General features: G+C 53.4%; 2 protein-coding genes across 3 annotated transcripts in view; one reads left to right on the forward strand and one right to left on the reverse strand.

Moving 5' to 3' along the window:
• Positions 1–114: 114 nt before the first annotated feature.
• LOC144281825 (uncharacterized) lies at positions 115–22576 on the forward strand. 2 transcript variants are annotated; one of them, XR_013350207.1, is made up of 13 exons: positions 115–434; positions 1529–1720; positions 2726–2858; positions 5865–6029; positions 6958–7039; positions 7519–7616; positions 9055–9312; positions 9616–9780; positions 17659–17801; positions 17960–18017; positions 19443–19550; positions 19681–20302; positions 21814–22565. XR_013350207.1 is itself a non-coding variant. In XM_077844645.1 (13 exons), exons 12-13 carry the CDS (start codon positions 19687–19689, stop codon positions 21399–21401), a joined length of 975 nt encoding a protein of 324 aa, XP_077700771.1. In that variant the 5' UTR covers positions 115–434; positions 1529–1720; positions 2726–2858; positions 5865–6029; positions 6958–7039; positions 7519–7616; positions 9055–9312; positions 9616–9780; positions 17659–17801; positions 17960–18017; positions 19443–19550; positions 19681–19686; the 3' UTR covers positions 21402–22576. The 2 variants fall into 2 exon arrangements, 1 of the variants encoding a protein (XP_077700771.1); XM_077844645.1 differs by having other exon boundaries at positions 21043–22576.
• The window catches only part of LOC144281824 (bone morphogenetic protein 8B), a 32817-nt gene continuing 29371 nt past the window's right edge, over positions 19402–22847 (reverse strand). The window contains exon 7 of the mRNA XM_077844644.1: positions 19402–21915. Within this exon, the coding sequence (XP_077700770.1) occupies positions 21766–21915 (150 nt within the window). The 3' untranslated portion in view covers positions 19402–21765. The remainder of the gene's footprint in view (positions 21916–22847) is intronic.

Raw genomic sequence — 22847 nt, forward strand, 5'->3', positions numbered from 1 at the left:
TGCCTGTGTCCCCAGCCCCGGATCCACCTGCCCCTCCGCTACAGGTGCACCGCGCGGGGCGCAGCGGCGAGGGGGCAGGGTCGGGGCGGGGCCTGCGCTACAGCTTCCGGCGGAAGCGCCTGGGGGCAAGATGGCTGCCGCCGAGGCCGCGCCGTGCGTTGTGGAGGCAGGTGGGGGCTCCGTTGAGGCGAGGCAGGGGGGGTCTCTGGTGGCTCTGCTCTCCCAGCCTGTGAACGGCACCCGCCACCTGAGGGCCTTGCTGGGCCTGGCGCTGCCCAGAACCCCTTCCCCCCGGACCCCGGTCTCGGTGGGTTGGTGAGAGCTGTTCTTGTGACTCGGGGCCGCATTGCAAACTCCCGCGGCCCCGGCGCCTTAGAGGAAGGAGTTCACAGGCTCGCGGGGGAGTTCTGGAAGCATCCTTCCTGCAGGGGCTGGTGAGCGCCGCGCTGCCTGCGTGTGATGGACGGGGTCGATGGGGGTCGGGCGCAGGGTTCCGGGAGCGAGCGCTGAGGAGGGGGGGACGGGGGGCGGGAGGGGAGGGCAGGGCAGGGCAAACCTCCCCGAGGCACGGAGCCCCGAGCTGGGTTTGCAACATCAGGAGTGAGGCTGTTGCCTGCGAGGAGAGCAGCAAGCCCGCAGAGGGCTGAAGCAGCCTGACGTCGGGGAGCGAAGCGTTTGCGTCCAGGGAGCGCGGGGGGCCTCGCCTGCCGAGCGGAGGAATTTGGACTCTGTCGGGGGGCATTAGCGGGCTTCGGGAGAATATGGAGCAGGAGAGTGATGTGATCCGATTTGCACTCTTGGATTCATTCCAGTGACTGTATAGAGGCGTGGAAGCAGGGAAGGTATCCCAGCAACCGGATGGTGGACGGAGGCCTGACGGGGGGATGGGGCGGGGCGGCCCGCACGAGGCGTTTTGCACACCCACAGCATGAAGGATTCCTTCTGCCCTTCCCTGTTGCTCTTTTGCTGGGTGTTGCAGCAGCTTGTACCAACGGCGTGGAGGGCATTGGTTCAGAGGGCACTTGGTGTTTGCAGGTGGGCTGGGAGAGGAGGTGGAGGACAAAGTTCCTCATGCTGCCTTTTATTTATTTATTTTTTTTTTTAAGATTTTTGTTTATTTGTAAATGAGAGACCCAGAGGGAGAAGCAGGCTCCATGCAGGGAGCCCGATGTGGGACTCCATCCCGGGATCACGCCCTGGGCCAAAGAACGAAGGCAGACGCGGGGAGATGCTCCACCGCGAAGCCCCCCAGGCATCCCGCCTCGTGCTGCTTTTATTCCTTTCCGGGGACATCGCACTTTTTTTTTTTAAGATTTTTTTTTTATTTATTCATGAGAGACACAGAGAGAGGGAGGCGGAGAAGCAGGCTCCACACAGGGAGCCCGACGTGGGACTCGATTCCCGGTCTCCAGGATCAGCTCCCGGCCGAAGGCGGCGCTAAACTGCTGAGCCACCCGGGCTGCCCGCATCGCAGACACTTAATTCCCTCCGGCGAAACAGGTGAGACCTTTCAATGTCTCTTTTTCAGATTCCTAACGTAAGGAAAAGAACTCAAGAATTTGAAGTCCTATGCGTTCTGGGGATGGTTGGTGTGTAATGAAGTTCAGCAGGATGTCCCTCTAGGTCAACAGGGCTATGATCTTGGTGATGGAAGAGGAACGTTCTGAGGACAACAGGTCCAGGATGGTGCTGTGACTATGGGCTGACATTGAGATTGAAGGTTTGTTGGATTTGAGGAAAGGCTTTCTCCACATTGGAACCATTTGGGGCCTTTGATTTCTGATCATTTAACATAAAAACTTTGTAGCAAGATTCAGCAGGAAGATAGTTTAGAAAAACGTTGAAAGGTCTGCCTGTTGTTTCACACCACCTGCTGGATAGCTGTCCCCCCACCACACCTGCTGACCAGACCTCCCAATTGGCAGCTGTGCTTTTAAATAGCAGAGGGCAGCCCCACAGCTCAGCTGCAACAGTGGGAGCCTTGGCCTCTGCTGATGGGGGCGGGGAGGGGAGTTTCCCTGAAATTGGTTTCACAGTTACAGGGCACGTTTCTATTTGATCCTTGGTTGTTATTCTCCAAGATAGGAGTTTTAAACCCAGCTGTGCCACTGACTCCAGGGTGATACTTAAACTCTCTGATCCTTCTTTTCTTTTTTTTTGAACAGACTTTTTTTTTTATAAGATGATTTTATTTATTTATTCATGGGAGACACAGAAAGAGAGATGGGGTGGGGGCAGAGACACAGGCAGATGGAGAAGCAGGCTCCATGCAGGGAGGCTGACGCGGAACTCGATCCCAGGATCCAGGGATCACGCCCTGGGCCGAAGGCAGTGCTAAACCTAAACCACAGAGTTCCCCCCGGGCTGCCCTAGTGCTTCGTTTCTTTCATTTTTGTGTGTGTGTGTGTGTTTTTTTTTTAAAGATTTTATTTATTTATTTGAGGTTTTTTATTAGTCTATTTCCGATTTTATTTATTTTTTCATGAGAGACACAGAAAGAGAGAGAGGGGCAGAGATACAGGCCCCATGCAGGGAGCCTGACATGGGGCTTGATCCTGGGTCCCCAGAATCACACCCTGGGCTGAAGGCGGCGCTAAACCGCTGAGCCACCCAGGCTGCCCCAGTGCTTCGTTTCTTAAATAAAACAGGAAGACTGGCTCTTGGGGCCTCTACTATCCCTGAATTCTAAAAATTATTACCTCCTGTTTTTCTCGCTCCCTGCCAGCTAACGTGTTTTCCTGAGGACAAGCACCAGGCTGCCTTCCCTATGAGTCACCTAACTCAGTGGGGTCAGTGCTCTGTACTCATCTGGTACTCAGTTGGAGTGAATAATTGATAAACAACGTTGTCTACTCTTCGTAAGTCTTATAAACAAAAGTTATTCACATGCTCGGAAAGTAACTTAAGGCTTAGATTCTGTGGTGGTAGACTTGGATACTACAAAGTTTAAAAATTCACTTCATTGTTTAGTTATGTTTATTTAAAACAAAGTGACAAAGTGGAAGCCTCTAAAAATTAGATTTTCATTCTTTAAAGGGCATCTGGATATGGTCTCTAACTATTGCTCACACACTGGTGACCTACTTCTGCTATTGTAGAAAAGCACCGAGGATTTGCTTTTATTGTATTTGAGTTGGCAGATGTAAGAAATTTTCCTTGTTTAGTATTTGACTAGTGTTGCCTTTTTTTTTTTTTTTTTTTTTTTAAAGATTTTATTAGAGACCGAAATAGCAAACAGAGATAGTGAGAGAGTGCATAACCAGGGAGGAGAGGCAGGGAGCCTGACTTGGGTGCTCATTCCAAGGACCCCAGGATCATGAGCTGAAGGCAGATGCTTAACTGACTGAGCCACCCTTGACAAGTGTCACTATTGTCGTCGGGTACCAAAGGTGCTATTCTCCATTTGGATAGATGCAGTGGATTCCTGGGGCTGCCCTAACAAATCACCACAAACTCGGTGGCTTAGCACCACAGAAATTCATTCCCGTAGCTCTTCTAGCTCTGGAGGCTAGAAGTCCTAAATCAAGAACATGGCAGGTCCATGCTCCCTCTGAAGGCCCTAGGGAAGAATCCTTTCCTCCCAGCTCTTCCTGGCTCCTGGCAATCCTTGGCATTCTCTGGCCTGTAACTGCATCAGCCCCCTCTTTGTCCTGTTTTCATATGGCCTTGTTCCCTGCATGTGTCTCCTCTACTTTTAAGGATTCCAGTCATGGTGGGGATCCCTGGGTGGCTAAGCAGTTTGGCACCTGCCTTCAGCCCAGTCGGATCCTGGAGACCCGGGATCGAGTCCCGCTTCAGGCTCCTTGCATGGAGCCTGCTTCTCCCCTGCCTGTGTCTCTGCCTCTGTCTCTCTCTGTGTGTCTCTCATGAATAAATAAATAAAATTTGGGGATCCCTGGGTGGCCCAGCAGTTTAGCGTCTGCTTTTGGCCCCGGGGCGCGATCCTGGGGTCCCGGTATCGAGTCCTGCGTCAGGCTACCGGCATGGAGCCTGCTTCTCCCTCTGCCTATGTCTCTGCCTCTCTCTATGTCTATCATTCATAAATAAATAAATAAATGATAAATAAATAAATCTTTAAAAATTAAATAAAAATAAAATCTTTAAAAAAAAAAAGGATTCCAGTCACGGGACTTAAGGCCCAGTGTAATCCAGTATGACCTCATCTTGACTAATTATGTCTGCAAAGACCCTATTTCTTTTTTTTTTTTTTTTCTTTTTTTTTTTTTAATTTTTATTTATTTATGATAGTCACACAGAGAGAGAGAGAGAGAGGCAGACACAGGCAGAGGGAGAAGCAGGCTCCATGCATCGGGTGCCCGACGTGGGATTCGATCCCAAGTCTCCAGGATCGTGCCCTGGGCCAAAGGCAGGCACCAAACTGCTGCGCCACCGAGGGATCCCAAGACCCTATTTCTAAATAGGGTCACGTTCTTAAATTTGGGTAGGCATGAAATTTTGGGGGACACTATTCAATCCCCAAAACCCCGGTTTGATGGGTGACAGTTGCCAAGGGACAGGAAGTTCTGGTTGAAGGAAGGCCCACCAGGCCCGGCTCATGGTTCCCCTCATGAAGTCAGAACATGGAAGACAGATCCTGAGAGCCCCAAGCCTTCCGGGGCCTGGCGTTGCTAGTTCCTATTTCCTGTGTGTATTCTATTCCCATAACCTGAGCACATATCCTTGCATCACCAGCTCTCACAAGCAGTTACTACGTGCCCTTTGTTAGATGCGTATAGTCGAGGTGGGTAGGAAGGCAAAATGTCTTTTTCTCCTGTGCTTGTGCTACTGAGCTTTCATTTGAGTGCCACCACAGGAAGAGTGGGACTGCAAGCATGAACTCCCATATTCTCTTAGCAGGAAGCTGCAGCAGCAATCGACAACGTGGTCTGGCTGAGACTGCTTTTTTTTTTTTTTTTTTTACTAAAGCTGTTTGATGCTGCTTTATTTATAGCACGTGGGACCCTCAGGTGCATATTGTGTTTCCAGTTTCCAGACTTGCAGAGTTATCCAGGAAGCAAAAGTTGTCATTATTTGAAAAGTATTCATGGTGAACTGGCTACTTATAAAACGAGTTCTTACCCCGAACGTCTTCCCAGTGAATGTTTGCATAAATGCCAATCATCTTTGTCAGCCAGTGTCTCTCCGACATTTTTGTATCTATGTTAGGGGTCAGCCAGCTTCGGACTACAGGCCACATCCAGCCTGCGGCCTACTTTTGTATGGTCTGTGAGCTGAATCATTTTTTATATGTTTAATGGGTGGCGGGGGTGGGGGGAGAATATGCAGCAGAGACTGTGTATGACCCACAAAAAAATATTTACTGTCTAGCCTTTGATGGAAAGTTTGCCAGCCTCTAGTCTAGGGCAGCGTACCACAAATAGAGTGTAAATGGATTGCAAGGTAAAACTGAATCTGGCATAAGAGGCAGGGTTTCATGACGCGTGTGAAAGCAATCATGGAAAACTGCTGTGGTCGGCTCTTGTCAACAAAGTGCAGACTTTTGAGCCATTGCAAACTGGCACTTGTGTGAAGTTAAACCAGAGAAAACCTGCAAGGATTGATAGGCTTCAAAAGAAAACGATTTAAATTCCTACTGCTGCTGTAACAAATGACCACCAAGTCAGTGGCTTTATTTCTTATTATTTTTAAAGATTTTATTTTATTCATGAGAGATGCAGAGACAGAGAGAGGCAGAGACACAGGCAGAGGGAGAAGCAGGCTCCATGCAGGGAGCCTGATGTGGGACTTGATCCTGGGACCCTGGGGTCACGCCCTGGGCTGAAGGAAGATGCTCAACCACTGACCCATCCAGGTGCCCCCAAGTCAGTGGCTTTAAAAAACACCACAAATGCGTTATCTTGCAGCTCTAGAGGTCAGAAGTCCAAAGTGGGTTCTCGCTGTGTGAGCAAGGCTCCATTCCTCGTGGAGGCTCTAAGGGAGAGTCTGTTTCTTTGTGTTTTCCAACTCCTAGAGATTGACCTCATTCCTTGGCTTCCGATCCCTTCTATCTTCAAGCCAGCCATGGCCAGGTGAGTCTTTCTCACACGGTATCATTCTGAACCCGACTCTCCTACCCTCTGCACATTTAGAGGACCCTTGTGATTACACTGGGCACATCTGAATAATCCAGTACGACATCTTTATTTTAAGGTCAGCAGACCAGCGACCTTAATTCCATCTGCAACTTTCCTTCCTTCTTGCTGTGTAATTCTTCATATTCATAGGTTCTGGGGAATGGGATGTGAACATCTTTGAGGGGGCCATCATTTTGCCTGCAACAGAACTCTTAAATTTGTTTCCACTCCGCGCCCCCCCCCCCGCCACTTTTCTTTTTAAATCTTCGTGATCAATCTTTTTTTTTTTCCTTATGATCTTTATGACTAAATGTGAAATAAGGATATTTCGTGCTATGGTTCAATTTTTTTTTCTTAATTGCTAGCAGTAAAATTAGTATTTTGGCCATCTGTTTCTAAGAACAAGAGCATAGCTATAATTATAACCTATATCTTACTAAATTAAGAAATCGTCTTTCATATTTTTTTAGTTTTCATGAAAAGGTCCCAAAGAAGCCTTTTTAAAAAAATCTACTTCCCTTTCGCTAGATCAGTTATTCTTGGATAATAAAATAGTCCTTTATTACTTTTTCAGCAAACATGGTCCCACCAGCCAGCAATACTCTCTCTCTCTCATTTAGTGTTGGTCTTGATTTTTTAAAGTGGACTCAATACACGGTCACTGCATTTATACTTATTATTTCAGAGTTCTGAGCTCAGATCCGAAGATCATGCCAGCACAGAATTTCCTGTTGGTGTTGAAAGAAGTGTGCAGTGGCTCAGGGACATTTGATGATTAGCTTTGTGCTTAGCTTGCTATTGGGGGGTGTGGGCTCAGACTTCTTAGAAGTAAAAATCTTTTTTTTAACCTAAATGAGGTTTAAGCAGCTAAGTTGTATTGCAGGATGGCTCTGAACTCTTTGGGCGGACAGTTCGTGTCCGTTTAGCCAACCCAGTGAGAACTGAGGGAGGCTCATCCAGACCAGGTGAGTGGGGGCACCGCAGATGCCTCATCACATCCTCAACTTTGGCCTCTGTTGCTTTTTTATCCCTGTCTCACTTCTGCAGTAGTGTTCACAGTTAGCTGTAGAGTGGGGAAGAGAGTGCAGCACCTCTGTGGAAAGAGAGTTTGAGATTCTCCACAAAGCTAGAGCCACTGTCCCCATAAAGTCTTGCTCTGGGCCGTAGACGCAGACTGGGCCTGTCCAGCCCCGACAGTGGCTGGGACTTCCCTTTTGGCTCGGCTTGGTCCTCCTCTGTTTTTGCCATCTGTGTCTGCCAAGAGCTGGACCTGAAGGCCTAACGTTTCCCAGTGGCAGCGTCCCTTGTCCTCAGAGACAACTTCTGCCTGTGAGAGCCCCATGGGGCGTCCACGTGGCTGACAGCCGCAAAGAACTAAGTACAGTCGGGGCAGGTGGCCGGTAGCTTGAATTTCTTAGCATTTGTTCAATTCTCTGCCTTTCAGTGTGGTCAGATGATTACTGGTGAAGATTTCTGGGAAGACTCTTTGAAAAGAATAAAGAGGAGGAAGGAATGGAGCCTCCCAAAGTGGAAACCCAGGGGGTGAGATCGAAGGCCTGCGCTTCCCCAGGAGGGGCTGGTACTTTCCCCACAGGGCACTTAGATGTGGGTGGCGATGGGTGAGGTGAACGGAGAAGCCTGCTTCTCTATCCGTGTGGGGCTTGAGATGAGAAGTATCCTCCAGCATGCTTGGGTCCCAACTTGAGATTGCTCAAACTAGGTGGGGGTCTGAGATGTGAAGGAACAGTGAGGACGCCCCCTCGCTGGCATCCCGCATCCTCCTGACCTTTCCTGCACTATCACTGTGAAGACTTTGGTATCAGGCTCACACTCTTCCTATTCCTGGCCTGATTCTGGGGAGCCCCAGCCCCTCAGATGGACCCAGGTGCCAGCACTTTCTCCTGCTTCTCCATACCCCACAGTCACGTTGCTTCTGGGGTTAGCCAAGCTGCTCGTCTGTCCACCTTTAGAGCAACAGTGTTTCTCTGAGTTCCTCCCTTAGCCCTTGGCTCGTCTCTGCACGCTGTCCTTGCAGTTTCGGCCACTTGCCCAGTGTCTGAGCTTATCACAGCCACTCAGCCTTGTGCTGACTTCCGGATCTCTAGGGGGCCAGCCTTGACCTGTCTCCTGAATTTCATGTGTTCCTGCCTGCATGTCTTCCAGGCACCATAAATCAACATAGCACGTCCCAAGTGGATTTCCTCTCTCCTTCCGCTCTGGTCATCCTGAGGACCCGATCTTAATGAACTTTGCCATCTTCCACAGTCACCCAACCCAGGGACTTTCATGACCTCTCCGGTCCTCATCACAACCCACACCTACTGCATTGCCATATCCTGCAGTGTTCTACTTTACATCTGCTTGAATCTCTGCTCTCCTGATTGCTTCCGCCACAGTAGCCTGGCGTAGCCTCTGTCGTCTCTCCTACAAATAGCTGGTCTCCCTGCTCCAGACCTGCTTCCTCCTATCCCGAGCAGCCAGAGGGAGCTTTCTAAGGCACAGAGTTGACCACGTGGCTCTCCTCAAGCAGCCTAGGGGTGCCTCATCTGTAGTGGGGGACAGAGGGGCTTTCCATGTTTGGACCCCACTCATCTCTCCACACTGTATCCCTAGTTTGCATTCTAGAATAAAGTTTGTAGGTATAAATCTCTGTGTTTTCACACATGCAGTCCCTTGGCCTAAATTCCCTTTCCAACTGACTTTCTCTCGCTAACTCCTACTCAGCTTTTATAGCTGAGCTCAGCTGCTGCCTTCTGCAGGGAACTTTTCTGACTCCTCCAGTGAAGTGAGATAAGGGTCCCTTCTGGGCTTTTGTGGCCTCTGGGTTCCTGTGGCAACCTCAGTCCTGGCATTTTATGGCATTATTTTGACATTATTTATTTAAAAATGTTTACATGTTGCTGACTCTAAGTGCTTTACAAATATTGAATCCTAACAATAATCCTTTGAGCTAAGTACTAATAACTGTCTCCAACTCGAGGTGACAAAACTGAGCACCGGGCAATCAAGTAACCTGTCCAACATCATGCGGCTCAGAAGGGTGGAGCCAAGATTGGAACGAAGGCTGTGTGCCTGCCACTGGGGTCCGTGTGCCTCTCGCATTGGTGGCCGACCTCCCTCCTCCCCTCCCCCACCTTTGCCGCTGGATCGCCAGCTCCTCAGGGACCTTACTTAACATCTCCAGCACTTGGCCTGAAAGCTCAGCGTGCACACATTGACCAATTAATCCACACCACAGGTAGGTCAGAGACAGTAGTTTTCTTTAGCAAACAAATGGGTTTGTCCTGAATGTATCAGCTAGTCACCCTAGTCTGCGTGGAGCACAAAGCAAGGCCCGACCCCCTCACTGTCTTCTGGGCACTTGGCCTGAGTCAGAAGGCAGCTATTTCTGCTTTCACTGCAGCCCGGCTATGAATCTGTAGGGGGTGGCATAGATGGAGAAGGTTATGGGTCCCTGTGACATGAGTAAGGTGGGTGGGCTTGAACTGGGGTTGGTTGTTGGTTTTTGTTTTTGTTTTTTTTAATCTTATTTATTTGACAGAGCATATAAGCATGGGGAACAGCAAAGGGAGAGGGAGAAGCAGACTGCCTATTGAGCAGGGAGCCTGACACGGGGCTCTATCCCAGGACGTGGGATCATGACCTGAGCCGAAGGCAGACGCTTAACCGACTAAGCCACCAGATGTCTCTGAACTGGGGTCTGCAGGTGTGGAGAGCTGCACACTGCAGGCCAGGGTGTGGTTGTGTGACCGTAGTCCAGGGTGCAGTGTGCTGGTGCATCTCAGGGCGAGTGTGATGAGGTCCTGAGCCTGTGGAATGGGGCTCAAGGTAGCCGGTGCTGGGGGTTCCTGTCACCGGGGGTCGGGCCGGGGACCAGGGCCCTGGCCTCTGCCTTCCGCCTGCCCTTCCACGGCCCAGGGCCTTCCCCATCAGCACCTGCCACAGCCCGCTTGCTGCATTTGGGTCCTTGGTGTGTGTTCAGAGAACTCGGTCTCCTGGGCCGCCTGGAGGCTCCGTTAGTAGAGCCTGCAACTCTCGATCTCGGCGTTGGGAGTTCAAGCCCCATGTTGGGTGTAGAGGTCACTTAAATAAAAATAAAACTTAAAAAAAAAAATGCTCGCTCTCCTACCTGGGGAGTCAGAGTGCTCTCCAAACTAATGATTTCTGCGCCCAGGGAGAGCCCGCTGCCAAAAAGGCCCAGTCAAATCCTCAGGTGTACATGGACATCAAGATCAGGAACAAGCCGGCCAGCCGCATCCAGATGCTGCTGCGTTTAGACGTTGTTGCCGTGACAGCAGGTGAGCAGGACTCTGGCCCGAGGCTGGTGGTGGAGCCGGCTGGGGAGGAAGCTGCCTGGAATCTTGAGACTTCAACACCTTTTATCTGAGCCCTTCTGAGGCATCTGGGACCCCAGCCTCTTGTCACATGAGCCTGCGCAGGCATTCTTGAAGGCTTAGGACCATTAGAAAGATAGTTACAAGTTATAAATTGTATTTTTTTTTTTGTAGTTTGTTTTGATATTTTGCAGACACACAGATGCTTGGAATATTCTGTAGGGATAGTACGAGGATCTCTTACATATGCTTTATCCACTCACTACGTTACTTTTTTGCCCTCTATACACTTTTCCATTTTTTTTTTTTCACTTTTCCATTTAATTTACATACTCGGATATATTTCTTCCTCCCCCCCATCCCACTCCCACCCCGGCTGTGCCAATTGAGAGGAAGTTGAAGACATCGTGCCTCTTGACCCCTAAATAGTTAAGCATGTATTTGCTAAGAACAAGACTGCTTCCTTACGTGATCACAGCACGCCCGCTGAAGTCTGCACGCTATTTCCTGATCTTTGGGCCGAGTTCAAGTTTCAGCACTTCCCTAGCATCGCCCTTTCTGGGGACTGTCATGGTCCTTCCCTGGCGAGGACTCCCGCTGCATGGGCACGGTCGAGTCTGTAGCCTCCCTCTGTTTGGAACAGAGTCTTGGTGTCTTTCTTGATCTTGGGGATTTGAAGAGAACAGGCCTGCTCTGCAGGGGGTTTCTTAGTCTCTGCCTGGTGCTTCCCCACGTGAACGTTCTGGTAGGAACACCTCGTGTGAGGAAGCGCACGACGACACTTCTAGCATTCGTGAGGTCAACTTAGGTCACTTGCTTGAGGAGAGGGCTGCCAGCTTTCTCCACTGGAAGGTGACTATTTTTAGAGCTCTAAATTAAAAGCTAACATTTATTTTCTCCTCACTACCTCCAGCTCATGCCTTGCCTTCGAGGTGACTACCATTCACAGGTATTGTGTGTTTCCTATTTTCTTGATTATTCATAATGATTGTTTTTTTATCCATAATCCTCTTTTTTTTCGGGGTGGGGGGGTTTACGAAGTCATAATTGCACATAGTTTCAAGAAAATCCTTCTGTGACGTTTGTTACAACGTGATGTTCTGCTCCCCACCCCTCTCCCAACATCAATTTTTCTGCCTGCCAAAGGCAACATTCATTTCTTTCAGGTGATGATTTGGCTTTTATTATATCTCTGAAAAACATGGATATGTTACCACCACTAGATTGTTTTTCACTTTTGGGCTGTTTTAGGTCAAATTTTTCTGGGAAGCAGACTCCTGGAGGGTCACCTGTGGAAAGTTTGTCAGGGGGTAATCTCGGGGACAGCTCTTGCAAGGGAGCAAGGGGAGCAGATTGTGCAGAGTGGAGTTGAGCCGCGGTGCAGTCACACAGGCCTCAGCTGGTCCCAGGGCGCCAGGCTTGGGGCCCCTGGCTTGTTCCATACTGAGGCCTGGGGCCTGGGCGTGAGTTCTGGCTGAGGCCTAGGAGGGGTGAGCGGCTCCCTTCCACTGAGGACATCTGGCATGGAACTTCTCCAGGGTCTGTGAGTGTCTCACGCTCCTGGGAGGTGAGAGAGTAAGGGTGTTGGTTTTGAAGGGGATGGAAGTGGCTTCCCCAGGTGTCCACTGCCATCCGCCTCACCCACCACTCCCATTCTCCTCGGCTGCTGCTGCACCTTGATCTCCTCTTTCCCCGCCCCTCCTCCCCCCACCTGTGAAGTGTTGCAGGGACCCAGAGCTCAACCCTTGCTTTGCCCCTCTTCCCTCCCTCTTCCCTTCATGGTTCTGAATCTGTTAGCCCAGTGCCTCCCTCTTAGACCTGATTCTTTAAGTGGAAATGAAAATCCTAGCTCACATATCTTTCCATCACATAGTTTTTCTTTTTCTTTTTTTTTTTTTTTTGTTAAGATTTTACTTATTTATTCATGAGACACACACAGAGAGGCAGAGACACAGGCAGAGGGAGAAGCAGGCTCCCTGCAGGGGGACCCCGGGATCACAACTCAAGCCAAAGCAGCCGCTCAGCCTCTGAGCCACCCAGGCGCCCCATCATATAGTGTTTTTAAAGAATAGTGTTATGTCATAATTATAATATGAAAGAATGAAAGTGATTTACAATAAAATAGTATGTATTTTGGTATTTAAATGCTTGGCCACAACCAAGTATGTGAAATACTTTAACAGGCCCTTCTGCCCCAAGCCACCGTTAGCCCTAACTGCAGTGCCGACTGCTACAGGTGTGTTTTGTTGCCAGGATCACGGTAACATTTTATGAAACAGTGAAAATCCCTTGGTAGAATTCTGAACAAAAGGAAAACTTCACTGTTCCCTCAGTTTATGTGGTAGGTCTATTTCTGGAAAAATTCAACGCAGAAAATAAGTTTTTGGATTTTTAAAAAGATTTATTTTAGAGAGGGAGGTGGGTAGGGGCATAAGGAGAGAGAATCTTAAGCAGACTCTGCTGAGTTTGGAGCCCAACAGGAGGCTCCATCCTGGGACCCTGAGGTCATGACCCCAGCTGAAATCAAGACTTGGGTGCTTAACCGACTGAGTCACCCAGGGGCCCCCAGGAGTCTTTGGATTTATGTGTAAAATGGAGTTAGATTCTTAGCTGAGATCATTATGAACAGATTTTTCTGTGCTACGTGACTTTCTCAGGGCATTGGAAAGTCTGAGAGAGTGAAGAATAATTGTTTCTTAGGGCGCGGGGTTGGGGTGGGATGGGGGTGTCAGTCCATGAAGCGCGAACCCCTGATTTCCGCTCAGGCCTTGATCTCAGGGTAGAGAGCTCAAGCCCCCTGTTGGGCTCCAGGCTGGGCGAGGGGCCTCCTTTAACAACGGGGGGATTCTTGTTACGGGGGCGCTGCGGGGCGTCTGGGTCCCTGCTCCCTTCACACTAAAGCGGGCGCTGCCCCTCCCCGGCAGCCCCGGGACCCCAGCAGTCCCGACGGCGAGACTGCACCTTGAGGTCTCCAGCCGCCTCCAGGGGGCAGCGGCGGCCCGTCCAAGCGCCCGCGCCTCCCGGCCTCCCCGCCCGCAGGCCAATCCGCCTCGGTGCTGGGCTCCCCCTGGGGCTTCCCTCCGGGCCCTGCTCCCCCCCCACCCCCCCCTGCTCAGTGCCCCGTCCTGTCCCCGGACTCCAGTCCGTCTCTGGCAGCGGGGCTCGTGCTCGTCTCCCTGCTCCCACCTCGTCGTCGTCGACGTCGAATCCGCGGGGAAGGCCGAGAGCCCCCCCCAGCACAGCCCCCAGCACAGCCCCCCACACCCGCCCCTGCCCCGGTCGTGAGGTCGCCTTTCCTGGGAGGTTCCTCCAGCATCTGCGGGGCGCCCGGATTCCGCAGGTGCCGGCCCCGAAGTGCCTCCTGCTCTGTCGGCCTCCCGGTTAGTAGCCACTTCGGGGGGGCGACACCCAGGCTTCCCTGATCTCTGCGGGATTCTAGAAGGTGTGACTGAGTATTGGGGTAGTTGAGGCTGACATTCACCCGGCTGGTTTGTACTGCGGCAGGCGCCCCCACCGCCCCCGTCACCTGACCACCATCACCCCACCACGCCGACCTCCCCCATCACCAACATTCCCATCACGCCGATCGCCTGACCCCCATCACCCGCATCATCTCCATCATCCCGACCATCACCCCCATCACCCCCAGCGCCCCTATCACCAACATTCCCATCACCCCACCACCCCGACCACTCCCACCGCTCCCATCACCACCAGCACCGAGGGTGCAGCCGGGCCATGGCCCTGCCGAGGGCAGCACGCAGGCCCCAGGCTTTGGCATTTACACCACCAGCACACAGCCTGTGCTACCCCTCAGCCCTGCCAGACCTGGGCTTTTTAAGCTCAGGTGTTACCTCCTCCAGAATCTTACATGGTCCTGTTACCTCTGGGGGTGTGTGTGTGTGAGAGAGAGAAAGAGAGAGAGACAGAGACATGCCCACACGTGACTGTGGGATATGCTTCCACTGACTGAGCAAATGTCTGTGCCGCTAAGCTGTGCTCTTCTGTAGTGGGATTTTTTTTTTAACAGCTTTATTTTTATTTTTTAAAGATTTTATTTATTCATGAGACAGACACACAGAGGCGGAGACACAGGCAGAGGGAGAAGCAGGCTCCATGCAGGGAGCCCAACGCGGGGACTCGATCCCGGGACCTCAGGATCATGCCCTGGGCTGAAGGAGGCGCTGAACCGCTGAGCCACACCCCCTCCCCTGGGCTGTCCACACTAACAGTACTTAATTCTCTTTCACTGCCAGTGAATATTCGCAATTCATCCATTCACAAGTTGGTGGACATTTGTGGCATCTATGCTTTTCAGGTATTAGACTAATGTGGCTATAACATTCATGTAGAAGTGTTTGTGTGGACCTATATTTTCACTTCTCCTGGGTGCACACCTACACTTGGTATGGCTGGGGCCTGTGATAACCATGTTTCAGTATTCTGAGGAACCGTCAGACTTTTCTAGAGGCTGTGCCATTTTGTATTCCCATCAGGAGCCTGTGAGGGTTCTGGTTTCTCTGTATTTCCCATCGCTGGTCATTGTCTTCCATCCTTCCTTCCTTCATTCCTTCATTCGTTCATTTATATATATTTTTAATTCATAGAGAAAGAGGCAGAGGGAGAAGCAGGCTCCACACAGGGAGCTCAACATGGGACTCGATCCTGGGTCTCCAGGATCACACCCTGGGCTGCAGGCGGCGCCAAACCGCTCTGTCACCGGGCTGCCCTCGCGATCTCTTTAACATCCTCTATTTTCCTAGTGGAGTGAAGTGTGATCTCATTGTGGTTTTTGTTTTTGTTTTGATTTTTGAGAGAGAGAGGGAGAGCGAGCAAGCAAGCAGGGAGGGGCAAACAGAGAGGGGGAGAGAGAACCCTAAGCCCACTCTACACCCAGCATGGAGCCTGATGTGGGGCTCGACCCCACAACCCTGAGATCATGCCCTGAACCAAAATCAAGAGTGAGGCACCCAACTGATGGAGCCACCCAGGTGCCCCACCCATTGTGGTTTTGATTTGCAATTCCCTGATGGCTAATGATATTGAGTATCTTTTCATGTGTTTATTGACCATTTGTGTATCTTCTTTGGGAAAATGTCCATTCAGATCCTTTACCCATTTTTTTTTTAAAGATTTTATTAATTTATTCATGAGAGACACGGGGGGTGGGGGTGGTGGCAGGGACACAGGCAGAGGGAGAAGCAGGCTCCATGCAGGCAGCCTGATATGGGACTCGATCCCGGGACTCCAGAGTCATGCCCTGGGCCAAAGGCATGCGCCAAACTGCTGAGCCACCCAGGGATCCCCCCTTTACCCATTTTTTAATGGAGTTGTCTTTTTATTATTGAATTGCAAGAGTTCTTTCAATATTCTAGGTATAGATCTCTTATCAGATACATCATTTGCGAGTGTTTCTGGCCATTCTGTGGGTTGTCTTTTCACTTTCTTTATGGTTTGCTTTGAAGCAGAAAAGTTTTAATTCTGTTGAAGTCCAATATTTTTCTTCCATCAGTGTGTTTTTGATGTCATAACTAAGAAGGCTCTGCCTAAACTAAGGTCATGAAGATTTATTCTTGTATTTTAAGTTTTATGGCTTCACTCTTAAATAGGGCTCTGACCCATTTTGAATTAATTTTTGTGTATAGTAGGAGAAAAGAGGTTTAATTTCCTTCCTTTGTGGATGTCCAATTGTCCCAGGCATTTGTTGAAAAGGCTGTTCTTTTCCTTGTCTTGGCATCTCTGTTGAAAATCAATTGACCATAGATATAAGGGTTTATTTCTGGCCTTTCTACTCTGCCTCATTGATCTGTAAATCTTTCCTATGCCAGCTCCATGGTACATTTTGAATTTGACAAGTGTGGATCTTCCAGTTTTTTTTTTTTTTTTTTTTTTCCAGATTGTTTTGGCTGCTCTAGGTCTCTAGCATTTCCATATGAATTTTGGGAATACGTTTTCAACTTCTGCAAAAAAAAAAGCCAGCTGGGATTTTGATGGAGATTGCGCTGAATCTGTAGATGAGTTTGGGAAGTGTCGTGATCTTAACAGAATTAAGTTTTCCAACCCATGAACATGGCTTTCTTTCCATTTGTTTAGGTCTTTAATTTCTTTCAGTAATATTTTATATTTATCAAAGTATAAGCTTCTACTTTTTAAATTTATTCCTAAGTATTTTATTCTTTTGATGTTATTGTCAATGAAATTGTTTTCTTGATTCTTTTTTTTTTTTTTTTAAGATTTTATTTATTTCTTTGACAGAGACTGAGGAAACAAGCATGAGGAGAGGGAACAAGAGGAGAAGCTGATGCTCGCTGAGCAGGGAGCCAGATGCAGGGCTTGATCCCAGGACTCTGAGATCATGACCCAAGCCGAAGGCGGATGCCCAGCTGACTGAGCCTCCCCTCTTGATTTCATTTTCAGATTGTTCATTGCTCCAGTCTAGAGAGAAGTTGATTTTTGTGTATTGATCTTATATTCTGCAACTTTGCTGAGTTTATTAGTCCTATAGTTTTCCAATAGATTCCTTAGGATTTTGTGTATAACGAGATCATGTCAGCGAATTTCACTTTTTTTTTTTTTTTTTTTTTTTTTTTGCAATTTGCCCTGACTAGAACCTCTAGTACAATGTCAAATAGAAGCAGTGAGGGCAGATGTCTTGGTCTTATTCCTGAGCTTCGGGCAAAAATCCCTAGTCTTCACCATGTGGGGACTTTTGTAGGGGCTCTTTATCAGACTGAGGAGGTTCTCTTCCTAGTTGAGTATCACGAAAAAGCTGTTGGGTTTTGTAAGATGCCTTTTTCATTCTATCGAGATGATTCTGTGTTTTTTTGTACTTGATTCTGTTAATGTGCTACGTCATATTGCTTTTTGGATGTTAAACCAGCCTTGTGTCCCTGAGATGAATCCACATTTATCTTTTGAGTGACTAGAGTGTGACTACACCAGGGCTGGGGCCAGTGTCCCCAGGGCTTACCAGGAGGAGCCTGGCTATGAAGTAGACAGTATTGAATGAATGAATGAATGAATGAATGAATGAATGAATGAATGAATGAATGAAAGGCTAAACCAATCTAAAGTAGTTTAAACGACTCTGCTCACAACTTCATTGACTTCACCTGAGCGGAAAATGAGGCGTCCACACGGTATCCTCTTGGGCCTGAGCTGCCTGAAGGGCTGTCCACGCAAGTGGACACAGATGTCCCTCTGAGGGCCGGGCCCTGGGGTATGGGCTGAGCCACCCCTTCTCGCCCCAGGCCTGTTCTCCATGGCCAACTCCGGCCCCAACACCAACAGCTCCCAGTTCTTCCTGACGTGTGACAAGACGGATTGGCTAAATGGCAAGCACGTGGTGTTCGGGGAGGTCATGGAAGGCCTGGATGTCCTGCGGCAGATCGAGGTGGGGGGCTGCCCAGCTCCAGATGCATGACCCCATGGGGGAGCTGGGGGGGGGGCGCTGCTCCACTCAGGGGAGAGTGGGGGGCACGTGGGGAGGGGCCCCAAGCCACCCATCACCCTCCACCCTCCCCGGTTTCTGCCCCCATCTGTCCCCCCAAGACAGCAAGGACGGGAAGCCGAAGCAGAAGGTGATCATCGCCGACTGCGGGGAGTACGTGTGAGTCTGCACGCCCCGTGTCTGCACCGCCCTGCGTCCCGGATTGGTCACCCCGTCTCAGGGCATCGGCCCCCTCTGGGCAAGCAGGGCTTGTGTCCCGGCTCCTGGGGTCTGCTTGGAGCAGCTCTTGTGCCGAGGCGGCCCGGGCTTCCTCTGGCTCTCTCCCCGGGGCAGCCTCTGCTGCTGCGGCTGCTCCTGGGCCCACCCGTGTGGCTCCCGGATGTCGCTTCTGCTAAAATAAATCCTAGTTCTTGTCCTGCTGCCTGTCAGCCAGGTCCAGGTGTTTACAAAGGTTGCGGCTGTGCCTGGACCTCCTCCTGCGACAGAGCAGAGCACCGCGCTGCTGTGTGCCTCCCGGCCGGGCCAAGACCCTGAGTATGCACCCTTGTCAGGCGGCCGCAGGGCTGCAGAGGCCGAGCTGGTGCAGGTGCCTCCATCCTGCTGTCCCTGCCTCCGTCCTGCCCTCACACCTGGTCCAGAGTCGGATGGGCACCCTGTTATTCGGTCACTGCACCAGTGGTTGGTAGAGTCCTGTGGGGCCCTGCGCTTGGTGCTGGGGAGACTGAGGCACAGATGGTTCCTGCCCCCTCCCCACCCTCCCCTAGACCTAGAGCAAGTCCAAGTCTTTGCCAGTTTGAGGCTTTGCTGCCGCTCACCCTTCGGCATGTCCCGTGTGTGGAGGCCGAGCCCCAGAAGCCATCAGTCACCAGAAACGACTCCCGGGCGGCCACTGGCTCACCTACTGTCTGCCAGTGGCTCTGATCAGGGTCTACACTCCAGCCATTGGGTGCGGCGGCTTCTTGTTTTGGGTTGAGGTAGGGTTGAGCCAGGAGGGGAGGGGAGCAAGCCTGTGACCCCGGCAGGTCCCGAGCATCCCTGGCCAACCTTGGTCTCTGCCTTCGGGGGCCTCGTCACGGTGTGGGGACTGGCAGTGGTGAGGCCATGGCTGGCGTGGCAGCCGGGGGAGAAGAGGTGTGCGGGGTACTCGACAGGCTGGCTCTAGGGATGACGTGGGGAGGGGCATGGGCTGGCCTGAGCCCCAGGAAGGAGAACAGGACGTCCATGGAGGGAACACAGTTTGTCGCTGTGGTTCCGTGGCTGCCCCAGGTGGGTGGGCTGGGCATACTGGCTGGGAAGCCGGGGACCAGGAGCCCTGGGGTGGCGGGTGTGAAGTGTAAGAGCCTCCCCAGAATCTGTCACGGGGCCACCCCAACCCTCCCGGGGTGGTGACCAAGCCTCGGGGGAGTGGACAGGTCCCGATATCCGGGCTGACGACCGAGCACCTGTTGCCTACCTCCGCTGGGCCGGGGACCCCATGCCTGGCTGCAGGGAAGGAACGGGGACAGAACCAGGGTGCGGCTCACAGATGGAATGGCACAAGTCGTGCTTTCAAAGATTTAATAACACATTTTCAAAATATATCAGGTTGAGTAAATCAGATCACCAAGCAGCGTGCAGAGCACGATCCTACCCTGTAAACTACCCGTAATGTCTACCTGGAGACAGACGTGTGCGTGAGGAGACCAGAAGGAGGTACGGGGGATGCTGAGCTCTGTGCTGGGACTGTGTGTATTTATATGATACTTTTTATTTTCAAAAAATTTCCCTGGTGCCCACACCCCTGATATTCTCAGTGAGGAAAAGTTTTTTTTTTTTTTTTTAGGGCCAAATGGACTCGCAGCTCTGGGTGAGAAGACACCGTCCGCAGAGCTCCAGCTCAGCATTCCGGAGGCCTGGGGACGGTGTGGGGACACAGCAGCCCCGGCAGGGGCGTGCCCCGTGTCACCCGAGGTCCCTGGGCCGGGAGTGCACCAGGCCCACCTCAGCCGAGGCGGGACCAGTGTCGGTTCCAACACAGAGGCACCTGCTGGATGTGCTCTGGGAGGAGTGGCCTCGAGTGCAAGGCCGCCGGGGAGGCCCAGATGGGCACATTCCCGTAAAGCAACACCCGTTGACCCCAGCGGCCTCGCCAGGACAGAGCCAACGCCCCGAGGAAAGCCCTCCAACCTGCGGGGACCTCCTACGTCACTGGAACCAGCCACAGAGCCGAGAGTCCAGGCCGGGTCTGCTCCCCGACCCACAGCCCCTGGTCCTGTGGCATTTCGGGTGTTTCTTGAAGCACGTTACCCACCGTCCTCCACAGCGACTCACGGACGGAAGGCCCGGTGGGCCGGCGGGGCCTCAGGTGAAGGGCACATGGGGCGATGCCTGGTCAGCGCCCCTACGTGGCTGTTCCTCTGAGGCCAACCCCTGCGCCCCCGCCTTGACCGCAACCTGGGCGGCAGGTGAGCCACAGGAATGAGTGGGCTGTCCCTGCGCTGATGCCGCGGCCTTCTCGGTTGGGGTTCGGTCTGGTGGTCACCTGCACGGCCGCGGGCTCCAGAAGTCAGCTACGGTGCGGCAGGGGATCCAGATGGCCATCCTCACGCACCCCAGGGCACACCGGGCAGGGCCCCCAGCCCCAGCGTGCAGGCTACACGCTGGGCGTCCAAGAGCCCAAGTGCAGGTCAGAGGTTCCCAGGCCTTCGCTGCCCTTGGTGTTGGGAGGCAACCGCTGGTCACTAAGGTCCCGAAGCGGCAGCTGGGCACCCGGGCTGGGTGTCGGCTCTGCCGGGAGCAGGGGAGACCGAAGCTTGACCCCGAGAAGGACTCGTCGGGCAGCACACGGGTCAGAGGCTGCGGGGGAACCAGACAGAACCCAGGTCTCCAGAGTCTGGGCGCACTGCGCTCGGGTCGCTGCCAGGCCACGGTCCAGGCCCCCTGCACCCAGTCCGGGCCCACCCTCTGCGATCCTCGGCACTGGCTGTCCCCCAACAGGGCCCGGCCTCCACACCCGGGTCCCCTCCTCGGGGGGCAGGGTGACTGGGGATGCGCCCCGGGGCACGGTGCTCCCACCTCTGCTGGGCCTGGTGGGCGGTCCAGGCTTGGCTGCGGCTCTGAAGAGAGCAGCAGTTTCAGGGAGCGCCCTGCCCGGGCCCCTAATTACTGCCTGTTGCGCCCTGGGACACGGGCTGCTCTCTCGCAGGTCTGGGCTCCTGGGCACAGTGGGGCACGGCAGCAGCGGCCTATTCTACCTCTGGGGACTCCCCCGCAGCTCCCCCTGCCCAGCCTGCAGGGGCCCCGAGAAACGGGCTTCATCTTAACTCTGAGCGGCCGGTGGGTGTGTGGGGTCATGTGCTGATGGTTCCGAGGGCCCATCTGGGGTCAGTGGGAGGCACACCGGGCCGGGTACTGATGGCGCCGGTTGGGGCTGCCGCAACCACTGCCTTGGCTCTAAGAGTGGCGTCTCTCAGGGTGGAGAAGCTGGCGGGAACTGGGTGCCCCAAGGTTGTTTGTGGGGTGGGGGGTGCTTACGCCTCTTCCCCAAGGAGGGAAGGCAAGTAGGTGCTGCAGTGGCCTGGTGGGTGGCCAACGAATGTGCCACGTTAGGAGCCCAGTACTCGCTGTGCTGAGGGCAGGAGCCCTGCTCAGAGCCCAGCTGGTCACCCTCGGGCCGGGGTCACCTGCAGCGCAGGCTGGGGATGGCCAAGGACACGTCCTAAGGCGGGACGTCAAAGCGGCACCGCGTGGGCAGCAGTGCTGCATCCTTCAGGCCTGTGAGGCTGGGCCGGCCAGTCTACCAGAACCCCAGGGCTGGGGCAGGGCACCCCGGCAGGCATATGTGGCCCTCCCCGCCCTCCCCGCACCCCCTCCCCGAGCAATGGTGGCTTGTGAGTGTTTCCTGCCTGCAGGAGAGGGGGGCAGCGCCTCAGTGGCAGCCGCACGCCCTGACCACCATGTTGCGGTGCTTGCGCAGGATGACGTTGTTGCTGCTGTCGTAGTAGAGCACGGAGGTGGCGCTCAGCTTGGTGGGGGCACAGCATGCCTTGGGGACCGCATCCGGCTTCATCAGGTGCACCTGGCCAGACGGGGCGGCAGGCAGAGGCATGAACACGGGGCTTCCCCGAGCCCCCACCCCCTGCGCCCTCCCCACCTGCAGCCGAGGCGGGTGCTGATGTGGAGACGTGCCCCACCCTGTCCCCGTCGCCCCTTCCCCGCCCCACTGCCCTCAGGGCACCCCCTGGGCCCCGGCCGGCTCCCCTCAGATGGGACAGCCCAGCACACGGTGCCCCTCCAGGTGCCCTCCATGCCCCCCTCTGTGCCTCTGTGATGTGCCCCCCCCTTAGCCGTTCGTGGTCTGTCTCCCTCCCACGTGCGAGCTGGTGATGGTCACAGGCCTGGAGACGGCCCAGCAGCCTAGGCCCGCCCCTGGGGTGTGCAACGCGCTTCTCCCGCAAAGCGCTTCCCACCCTGGAGCCCACCTCTAAGGCCACGACTGTCCTGGACAGACCAGGACTGAGGCCCGGGACCCGGGGGTGGCACAAGGCTCCGCGCGGGGCGGTGGGACCTGGGCCCAGCGCACTGACCTCTTGCCCCCCCCGCCCCGGCCCTGCTGCCAGGAACGAGCCCAGGGCAGTGGCCTTTCAGCCTCCGAAAAAAATAACGCGCTGCACCGAGAGGACGGGCTGCAGCGCCAGCGGCCGGGCAGGGGCCACATGCAGGGGGCCTGGGGGGGAGGCTGCACGTGTGAGGGGGCCTCCCCGCAGCCCCGGCCTCCAGCCCTGGCAGGGGCGCCGAGCGGGACCCGGACGAAGCCGTCTGGTGGGGGGCCCACCGGCAGCCTGGCCCCCGCCCCCCCCCCCCCCCGGCCCGGTCTTGGCCCCGTAGGCCCAGCGTGGAGCTGCCTGCGGAAGGACGCTGGTTGCTCGGGGCCCGGCAGCCTCGCGGAGGCCCAGCCTGGCGGGGACGCGGCTGCCACTGCCCCCAACGTCCCCACCTCCACGCGCCATG

This window comes from Canis aureus, chromosome 13 (genome assembly GCF_053574225.1).
Source record: "Canis aureus isolate CA01 chromosome 13, VMU_Caureus_v.1.0, whole genome shotgun sequence".
Lineage (NCBI taxonomy): Eukaryota > Metazoa > Chordata > Mammalia > Carnivora > Canidae > Canis > Canis aureus.